A 10,788-nucleotide genomic window follows, 5' to 3' on the forward strand; every position below is an offset into this window, starting at 1 on the left:
TCAAAATATAGGGTGATCTTTGAGTACCAAGCTTTTTTACCGTCAAACGTTTCTTATAAACATTGTAAACTACTCCCGATATGATGTCTATCAAATTTGCTATGTGTCTTAAAGTCAGTCATACATCATCAGATATTATTTGTTGAAATTGGGCAAATTGTACATAAGTTGTTGTAATTTTTGTTGGCAAGGACGGCACCCATTTTTGATGCCCATTATATAATTTTTTATCATTGAAATCCACTTGCTTATTTGTCTATAAAACAGGCATTGGTTGATGTAAATGTCACATATTTCAGTTAAAATTTCTTTGGGATTTTTAAGACGTTTTACAGGTGCTTTAATGAAGCTTTTATTTTCACTCTAGTTTACTGATTCTTAATGCAGTGTCTCGAATAGCCCTTGTTTCCCAGCTTCTCACGATGAAGCTATGTGATGAAAAGTGGTCACATAAACTGTTATAAATTCATTTATGTTGTTTGGCAATCTCCCCGAAAATATAACAGTAACAAAAAGTAAAGGAATAAGAATGGTCATTTATTCAAACAAGTGCAATAAATGACAAACAATATAAATACATACAATCAAATTAAAAGGACTAGGGACAAAAATATTATGCTATGAAACCGCAAGGTCGGTGCACGATTCTGACTAGAAAAAGAAACAAAAAATACTATTGACAACAATTAAGCACCTGTGCTAAAACTAAAAAACGTCCCTGAGTCTCAATTGTAAAAATTGTTAATCCAAAAAACATCTATCTAAAAAATGTCAGCATATATACATGTACAACAAAAAGACAATATGGGAAGTGCAATAAATGACAAACAATAAAAATACATACAATCAAATTAAAAGGACTAGGGACAAAAATATTATGCTATGAAACCGCAAGGTCGGTGCACGATTCTGACTAGAAAAAGAAACAAAAAATACTATTGACAACAATTAAGCACCTGTGTTAAAACTAAAAAAACGTCCCTGAGTCTCAATTGTAAAAATTGTTAATTCAAAAAACATCTATCTAAAAAAAAATGTCAGCATATATACATGTACAACACAAAGACAATATGGGGCGTCATCTGCTCTGGCGGCTAAAATGGCCTAAAAAAGAAGGCATTTTTAAAATATATACAACAAAATAAAAAAGGTAAAGGGGAGGGTGGTGGTTAGACAATGAATGCAGCCAATGTTTACAAATAAAATAACCAATGCGCATGCGCATGGAAAATTCCACTAGGAGCTATGTAGAGCAGTAGCTGAATCTATTAATAGCTAGTACTGCGTATAAAACTAAAAATGAACACACAGTGCAACCACCATAAACCATTTATATATATAAATGTGTTTTATGTTGTTTGGCAATCTCCCCGAAAATATAACAGTAACAAAAAGTAGAGGAATAAGAATGGTCATTTATTCAAACAAGTGCAATAAATGACAAACAATAAAAATACATACAATCAAATTAAAAGGACTAAAGACAAAAATATTATGCTATGAAACCGCAAGGTCGGTGCACGATTCTGACTAGAAAAAGAAACAAAAAATACTATTGACAACAATTAAGCACCTGTGTTAAAATTAAAAAAACGTCCCTGAGTCTCAATTGTAAAAATTGTTAATCCAAAAAACATCTATCTAAAAAATGTCAGCATATATACATGTACAACACAAAGACAATATGGGGCGTCATCTGCCACCGTAACAAGGTAGCATTGTAATACCGGCGCAAGAAGGAAAAGAAGCTCATGCTGGCTTGTTACCGCCCCCATCCAACAACATCATCATAGACAAAACAAAAATTAAATGTCACACCATTCTCTTGCTGACAATTACTATAAGGATCAAATGAAAGTGTAACACAAAATCAAAATACATGAAAGGACAATACTTTAGAAGTTAAGGTTTTACTTGAGCCCCTGTCTCAAGAAAAACTACTAACATTAACCATACTTAGAGCCCCTGTCTCTAAGTAACAATGTTCATATTAAGGATTACCTTAAGCCCCTGTCTTAAGGTACAAGAGGCCCATGGGCCACATCGCTCACCTGAGAAGCTTTGACCATTCTGTTCTTTAGCAGATTTCACCCTTGTTATACATAATGCATCCCCATCCTACCCCACTGATCATAATTTAGACATTTTGAAATCTACACTACCACATGATCCTTCCATGGGCACATATGTTTCAGCTTTTTGGCCCAGTGGTTCCCGAGAAGAAGATTTTCAAAGATTTTTCCTATATATTTCTTTATAAAACTTTGATTCCCCATTGTGGCCCCACCCATCCCCCGGGGGTCATTATTTGAACAAATTAGAATCTACATTATACCAGGATGCTTCCACATAAGTTTCAGCTTTTCTGGCCCAGTGGTTCTTGAGAAGAAGATTTTCAAAGATTTTTCCTATATATTTCTATGTAAAACTGTGATTCCCCATTGTGGCCCCGCCCTTTCCCTGGGGGTCATGATTTGAACAATTTAGAATCTACACTGTACCAGGATGCTTCCACATAAGTTTCAGCTTTTCTGGCCCAGTGGTTCTTGAGAAGAAGATTTTCAAAGATTTTTCCTATATATTTCTATGTAAAAATTTGATACCCCATTGTGGCCCCGCCCTTTCCCTGGGGGTCATGATTTGAACAATTTAGAATCTACGCTATACCAGGATGCTTCCACATAAGTTTCAGCTTTTCTGGCCCAGTGGTTCTTGAGAAGAAGATTTTCAAAGATTTTTCCTATATATTTCTATGTTAAACTTTGATTCCCCATTGTGGCCCCACCCATCCCCAGGGGGTCATTATTTGAACAAATTAGAATCTACATTATACCAGGATGCTTCCACATAAGTTTCAGCTTTTCTGGCCCAGTGGTTCTTGAGAAGAAGATTTTCAAAGATTTTTCCTATATATTTCTATGTAAAACTGTGATTCCCCATTGTGGCCCCGCCCTTCCCCCGGGGGTCATGATTTGAAAAATTTAGAATCTACACTGTACCAGGATGCTTCCACATAAGTTTCAGCTTTTCTGGCCCAGTGGTTCTTGAGAAGAAGATTTTCAAAGATTTTTCCTATATATTTCTATGTTAAACTTTGATTCCCCATTGTGGCCCCGCCCTTCCCCCGGGGGTCATGATTTGAACAATTTAGAATCTACACTATACCAGGATGCTTCCATATAAGTTTCAGCTTTTCTGGCCCAGTGGTTCTTGAGAAGAAGATTTTCAAAGATTTTTCCTATATATTTCTATGTAAAACTTTGATTCCCCATTGTGGCCCCGTCCTTCCCCCTGGGGTCATGATTTGAACAATTTAGCATCTACACTACCCCAGGATGCTTCCACATAAGTTTCAGCTTTACTGGCCCAGTGGTTCTTGAGAAGAAGATTTTTTAATGACCCCACCCTATTTTTGTCTTTTCTTGATTATCTCCCCTTGCGAGGGGATATGTCCCTTCATTTTAACAATTTAAATTCCCCTTTACCCAAGGATGCTTTGTATCAAGTTTGGTCAAAATTGGCCCAGTGGTTCTTGAGAAGAAGTCGAAAATGTGAAAAGTTTACAGACGGACAGACAGACAGACGGACAGACGGACGGACAGACGGACGGACGACGGACAAAATGTGATCAGAAAAGCTCACTTAAACCTTCGGCTCAGGTGAGCTAAAAAACGAGTTGTTGTGGCAAAAACACCTGAAGCCCCTGTCTCCAGATAATCTTAATACGGGGTAATAGAAGGGATGCGAATGTACTTCCTAAAGGCACTGGACTTCCAACGACCCATGTTTTGAATTTGAATTTCTGTGTATCCCGTTGCAGCGGCTGTTGTTGCTGCACCTATCCTGAAACTGTGGGCCTGATATTTCGAAAGATCTAAATTGCTAAATTTAAGAGCTAGCCGAAGTTGTGAAGTGAAATATTGGCGGGGGACTGGGGTGTTGTCCATAAAAGAAAAAAGGGTGCTTCTGGGGAATCGTGTTTTCTGATGTTAAGGAAATCTGTGATCGCGCGATTTGGACATAGCAATGGGTTTATGGTGTTCTGACATAGGTGGATAGTTGTAGAATTTGACTTTGAATGTTTGAAATGAGGTATTGCAACTTCTAGGAAACCTATGCCATTTGTTTTGTTACCCTTTGATACGTGTTTTGCTAATAGATAATGATGGGTTTTGCTGTTGGTTTTAGTAATTTCTCCTACCCTTAGAAAGGCGCAATAAGCTAAGATAAACATGGCCTGAAGCAAAATTCTGGAAAAATATGAATCTGCAGTGTAGGGGAGGGCCTGTACTAGTTTTAGGAGAATATCTGGGGTTATTGGGAGTCTAGGGTCGCCAATCGGTTTTGCTTTTAGAAAGCCTTGAAGCATTTTTTTGATGATGAAATGTTGGGTAACATCCTGAGAAGAACTTAACTGAAAAATGAAACTAAGAGCGGATATAATGGTTCGAGTAGTGGACGCAGCTAAATTTGTTTGGTAACAATTTGCTATGAAGTAAGCTAGGTGTTCCAAACCGGGTGGTAGTGGTGACGTTTCTTGACCGTAAGTTTGTAATATAAAGAGCTTGTATGCCTGGAATGCTGATTTATATGCTGCAACTGTGGACGGTGATAGAGAACGATACAGCAAGGACTCTGCGGTTTGATTCAGAGACTTATCAATGCTGGGTTCACAGGGGTGCAGGCCGGACCCATGTAAGGAAACCGTGTTTGGAACTCTTTGACCTGCAATCGAGAAAGTAGATCTGCAGCTATATTCTTGACTCCTTGAATATGTTTAGCTTGAAAATGTATATTGTATGTTAGGGATAAGACCATCAGTCGTCTCATGAGTTGCATAAGCGATGCATCTTTAGAAGAGTTTTTGTTGATGACGTGAACAACTGCTAGGTTGTCAGAGTGCAGAATAACAGTGCTGTTAGAAAATAAATGTCCCCATATGTCGAAAGCGATCACAATAGGCAGGAATTCCCTGACGGAGATGTGAAAATCAACCCATTGATTAGGAAAGGGAGCATAAAACTATTTCCTACCAAAAGTACAGCCGAGCCCCAGATTGCTAGCGTCAGTAAATAAGTGCAAAGAGGAGGATGTGTGTTGTACCCCTGAGGGGAAAAAGGCTTTGCCGTTAAAATGATCCAGGAAAATGGCCCATGCTCTCAAATCGGCTCGGGCTTCTTTGTCTAGATTCCTATGATGAAAAGGATTTTGCAAACCTCGAGTAAGATTGATAATCCGCCTAAGGAATGTGCGTCCAGGGGGAATGACTGCGCAAGCATAATTTAAGGTACCTATCAATGACTGCAGTTGGCGGAGTGAAGCGGTGCGTTTGTTTTGGAATGATTTTATTTCAGATTTTAAACGCTGCAACTTATCCGCAGGAAGTCTAATTTCCAATTTTAATGTGTCTAATTCCAACCCCAAAAATGTCAAGGTGGTAGTTGGGTGAACAGTTTTCTCGGATTTGATAGGGAGATTGATATCTTTGGCAAGGGAATAGAATGCTAAAAGTGAGCTATAGCAGTCTGGGGACCTGGGGGGACCCACGAAAAGGAAATCATCTAGTATGTGCACGCAATAAGTTACACCGAACTTGTTCTCTAAGATCCACTGCAAAGCTGAGCTGAACTTCTCAAAGAGATGGCAAGAATAACTCAAGCCAAATGGAAGTGTTTTGTCATAATAATATAACCCAGATATCTTGAAACCTAGCAGTTCGAAATCCCGTGGATGTATGGGTGTTTGTTTGTAGGCATTTTCCAAGTCAGTTTTTGCGAGAAGAGCCCCCCTGCCAACTTGTTTGATGATTGCGATGGCTGTGTCAATTGATTGGTAACTTACTGTAGTCATTTCTTTGGGGATGTGGGAATTGATGGAGTTCCCTTCCGGGTAAGACAAATGATGGATTAACCTAAAATCCCCAGGGGCTTTTTTAGGGACTAGACCTAAGGGGGAAATTTGAATATTTTGGACAGGTGGCAATAGAAAAGGACCAGAGACTCTTTTAGCTTCGATTTCCCTACAAATCTTGTCCTGTAATATTTTTTTCTTTGCCTAAGATAGAAGATAGGTTACGAGAAGACCTAAATTTACGCTCCCCCATATATGGGATCTTAAAACCTTGAGAAAAGCCTTCTATTAAAAACTGCGATAAAGAATGGTCATATCCAGCTAAATAATTTTGAAGCTGTTGAACATTGATCGGAGTAACGATAGAATCAGAGTTTTTAAGGGGGGCTGTCGATTCTGTTCTGGTTGCGCCTTGTTTGGAGTTCTGTGTCTGAGGTTTGTCACTTGGTTTAAACTTTGGGCATTGTCTCTTGTGGTGTCTAGCTGCACAGATTTGGCAGACATGGGGTGTGGACATCCTTTAGTTTTACAGAATCTGTTATTGTTGTATGAGAAGCAATAGCGGTGCTTAGCCTGGGTGTTTGAGGCACGAAAGGGCTGGTTTCTATTTTTAAACTTAAGCTCTAGTCCCTGTGCCATGGCTTCCTGGTACAATTCTATATTTTTGGATTGCCATGGGCAGGCTTTGGGATCCAGTTGTCGCCAGCGTCGGAAACTTTCATCGTAGGCAATTGCCGCCTTGTCACCGCTTGATTTAGAAATTTTTTGCACGATCTGGCCGTATACCATAAGATTTGGTACTTCGTTAGGGTGTTTTTCCGCGTAGATAGCAACAAAAATATGAAAACACTCGATCCATTTGTAGATGGAAGTGATTTGGGTTTTGTCTGAAGTCTTTTTAAAAATCAGATGTCCGTCTTTTTCTACAGTCTTGTAACTTTCTTCTTCATCAGGGTCAATGGGTTTAATTAGTGAAGCAAATTTGACGAACTGGTCACTCTGAATTTTTGCCCGTGTTTTTTGATCTACGCCTAACGTTAGGGACAAGGCAGATAGGGCCTGGGGGAGATCTGAGTTAGCTACACAATCTTTGTTCGTACTATCTAGAGATTGATCACCTGTAATTTCACTAAGGAGTGTAGTTGCTGGCGACGTCATACTTGGTTCCAGTGGCCCTGGTGGCGGAGGCGAAGATGCAGTTGGCTGAGGCGAGGATGCAGTTGGCTGAGGCGAAGATGCAGTTGGCGGAGGCGAAGATGCAGACTTGGACTTAAAATAATCGTCCATACACGTTTTAAACGTCTCCTCGATCGTCGGCATGATTTTTGACATGCATTGCTGGAAAATTATACTAACGTCTTCGCTTCTCGTCTCTGACGTTGTCGTTGTTGTAGGGGGATCCTGACGTTTGGTCGAGGTTCTTCTTCGTTTTGGTCTCGAAGCCATCCTAAGAAAATTCATGTCATAAATAAGGTGGTAATTAGAAACAACTGTAACGAGTGCTACCAATCAGTGTTTTCTGAAAATATCATTATAATCAGAACCATTAAGGCCTGCGTTAACTGCATATATGATTATAAATCATATCTTTTGTTTTCTATTGATAAATAAAGTAGTATATTATATAAATATATGTGTGTACATATTTTGCCACAATCGGCCGAATTATTAAGCCGTGTGGATGAATTATATAAAAACACGAACTGCTAGAGCAGTGTGATAAAAATCATAATATAAAATATAATACCACTATATGCCGAAGCTGTGTGGTTGGATCGTATATAACCACTATCCGCCGAAGCAGTGTGGTAACAAATCATGATCCATATACATATAAAAAAAACCATATTGCCGAAGCAGAATGGTTCAATCATGTATAAAAACACAATCTGCCGAAGCAGTGTGGTGAACTAATTATAGTTCATATATTAGCATTGGCCACTAATTGTGGTGCTTCCATTTGAAGCATAAATAAAAGTTGTTACTGCCAAATAATTGAGCAGTTAGAACATGAATGATTTAGACCAAAGAAACGACTACGGCTAAATCATTAGGTTTTTCGTCATACAGAAATAGGTAGCCAAAATACTCTTACCTTCCAGGTCAAATAAAAACAATATTGGAACCCACGGATGTAGATTCACCTTAGGACACAAACTTCTGCTGTAATCAAAATAATTGAATTGTAAACATTGCTGAATATGCTTAACCAAAGGTGCAAAAATATGGACGATTCATGAAATTATTATGTAATATAAACCATAAAATTTTTATACTACTTATTAAATCAAATATTGTATGCATGATGATCATAAAAATAAAAGTTAAAGAAATTTAAAATGTTAACAAGAACACATAATGTGTATTTTGCGCCTGTGGACCCGAGAAGCCCCTGTCTTCAAGGGTAATTAGTGATCCCTGGATAACAGAAGGAGAATTCCCCTAATTTGTCTCAAGAGTTTGTACTGTCCAAGATTATTTAAATGGACTCCGTCACGTTATTCCTGCTACAGGTAAAACCTTTCAGTTTCCAAAAGTGCATATCATCTTGTGTTACGCAAGTCTTCAACAAGCGATTAGCCTGATTCACTCGACGAGTGTATTCCGAAGCGCTGATATTTCTTGTCCGATCCCCGGGAATAAAACTCAAAATCACCAAGCTTTTGAGGTTGAATTGTCTCTTAAGTAGTGACACAAATGAAATCAGTCTCATTACGATACAGTCAATGTCCTCAGAGGAATCTAAATCGTTGCCTCCTAAATTCACAATGACATGCTGTGGTCGCTTATCTCTAACCGCGGCAGTGATGGCGCGGGTGTGTGCGTGATTGCCGATTGATCCGCCACTTATACCATAGAATTCGAACAATCCCAAGTTCCTAATATTAAATGTTTCAGCGGGATGTTTACCATTCACGAAGTTTCCAAATCTGCGTACATGTGAGTCACCAACAAAAAGAATATGCATCTTGGCGATTGTACTTAACGATGCGCTGTGGATATCAGGTTACAGCGATGTGCAAACTGGAAGACGAAGTGACGCTATTCGCCTTATGACATAAATAGGCTCAGAATCGAACAAATTACCTGTTAAAAACGTTCTGTAAGACACGATCCTCAATAAGATAATACTCCCTTACGGGGCAGTTCCATATCAAATAAGCTATTGGGATATTTTCCGTGTTTTCTGGTTAGACAATGAATGCAGCCAATGTTTACAAATAAAATAACCAATGCGCATACGCATGGAAAATTCCACTAGGAGCTATGCAGAGCAGTAGCTGAATCTATTAATAGCTAGTACTGCGTATAAAACTAAAAATGAACACACAGTGCAACCACCATAAACCATTTATATATATAAATGTGTTTAAAGATCCAATAATTAAAGAAAGTCTAGCTTAATGTCATTTAATTTCTATGTTGTATGTTATCGAGCTAATGACGTCGACATTATTTATTGAACGTCCCTCGTACTTATGCCTACCTAGTAGTGTATGTGTAATTACCATGGATCTGCAATGAATCAGCTAGCATCACACATGGTTTGTAGACCTACTGCCACAGTACAAAGAATGACTTCAGAGTAAACTTCATGATCCCTTGGTCCTTACAACTTTCAGTCAAACGTTCGTTAAGAGTAAAGCTCCAACAATTGTCACATATTGTTTTTAAAGACTCAGATAACAGATTTTCAACAGCAAGAGCCACGTTGGGCCTTATTTGGCCCTGAGATTTTCTGAAAAATCAAAACCGCTCAGTTTAGGTTGCAAATGCAATATTTATCACTAGGAGTGTTGGTGACCACGTATCTATTAATCGTGACGAAATTCTCAATTTAGTCAATGCATTATGACGTCATAAAATGCGTCATTTTCCTTAGATCTTGTAAATTCCTTTGAAAATGACCTAAAGTTGAAGCATTTTTTCAATATTTCATATACAGCACAGCCTCTGATCCAAAATATGCAAACACATAATGAAAGCTCTGCTTCTGACAATCAAAAAACATGTTTTATTTTTTTGGATCGTGGGCTGTGCTCATATTTTAATTCTTTGCTGAAGGTAGTCAAATACGCATGTTTTCTGCAAATTTCAAGAACATTGCAATTTCTCAAACCCGTTTTCCAATATCTGGATTCTCAAAACGAAATTTTATTATAGAAAATGAAAGCAGCAAGTGTCTACTTTATTTTGACATATGAAATGGAAAAGAGGTTAGTAGTTAATAATTGATATAAGTACAAGGCCATTTTATGTATAAGATGGTTCTTGCTCTTTTGTACTACTTTCTTTTGAGGCGTGTCAACATCAACAGTGCTTAACGTCATCAAGTCATGCGTCATCAATTTCATTCATATTGTTTTACAGGGGTAATCTCAAAGTTTTGTTTAAAAAAAAGAAAGTGTTGCCGATCTTTTATCGTATGTTAAAAAATATGTATTACATACATGTATTTTAAAATTCAGCACAATAAAGCCTTCCATATACTTATACATACAAATCAAATTACATATTATATGAAATATTTTATTGAAAATTTACGATCTCTTTCTGTAAACAGGTATGTTATGAAGAGTATACTGACGGTGAAAAGGGGCTCAAATAGCTGCCGTTTTTTCTCTTTTTGTTCGGAAATCTGTTATCTTGGACGACATATCATGTACAAGTACATGTATAATGTACAAAACAGCAGTGGAATTTTAAAAAAAAAGTACTCAAAGTTAAATTCTCTAATTATTTCTTTAAAAATTTAATTACCAACCAATACTAATTAATATAATATATGATGTAATTATAAAAAAAATGTATTATAAAAAGAACCGAGACGTATTGAAAATGTGTGACTCAATAATTTGGAAGGAAACCACAGAGCACGTTAAAACTTATTTGAAGTTTAAAGGAATATTTTAAATATTTTTTTGCATAGGTTTATCA

The 10,788-nt window shown here is 37.6% G+C and overlaps 1 protein-coding gene across 5 annotated transcripts; it reads right to left on the bottom strand.

Moving 5' to 3' along the window:
* Positions 1-516: 516 nt before the first annotated feature.
* Positions 517-9,216, bottom strand: LOC134270110 (mucin-2-like). 5 transcript variants are annotated; one of them, XR_009992727.1, is made up of 4 exons: positions 7,946-8,470; positions 6,969-7,297; positions 1,981-4,725; positions 517-1,838 (listed from the first exon to the last, which is right to left on the bottom strand). XR_009992727.1 is itself a non-coding variant. In XM_062752288.1 (4 exons), exons 3-4 carry the CDS (start codon positions 7,294-7,296, stop codon positions 3,896-3,898), a joined length of 1,158 nt encoding a protein of 385 aa, XP_062608272.1. In that variant the 5' UTR covers position 7,297; positions 7,946-8,013; positions 8,938-9,216; the 3' UTR covers positions 517-3,895. The 5 variants fall into 5 exon arrangements, 3 of the variants coding, with proteins under 3 accessions (XP_062608272.1, XP_062608273.1, XP_062608270.1); XR_009992728.1 differs by having other exon boundaries at positions 517-1,085; positions 1,486-4,725; XM_062752288.1 differs by adding an exon at positions 8,938-9,216 and having other exon boundaries at positions 517-4,725; positions 7,946-8,013.
* Between the last annotated feature and the right edge of the window lie 1,572 nt (positions 9,217-10,788).

The sequence above is a fragment of the Saccostrea cucullata genome, unplaced genomic scaffold, assembly GCF_032062105.1.
Source record: "Saccostrea cucullata isolate Sc308-1 unplaced genomic scaffold, CSIRO_AGI_Scuc_v1 ctg3511, whole genome shotgun sequence".
NCBI classification, from domain to species: domain Eukaryota; kingdom Metazoa; phylum Mollusca; class Bivalvia; order Ostreida; family Ostreidae; genus Saccostrea; species Saccostrea cuccullata.

What these genes read in the sequence shown, in the direction of transcription:
- LOC134270110 (XM_062752288.1), bottom strand. Translation starts at nt 7,296, where the DNA reads ATGGCTTCGAGACCAAAACGAAGAAGAACCTCGACCAAACGTCAGGAT. An exon ending in ACTCCTTAGTGAAATTACAG is followed by an intron (nt 4,726 to 6,968) that starts GTGATCAATCTC and finishes TCTCGATTGCAG; the next exon opens with GTCAAAGAGTTCCAAACACG.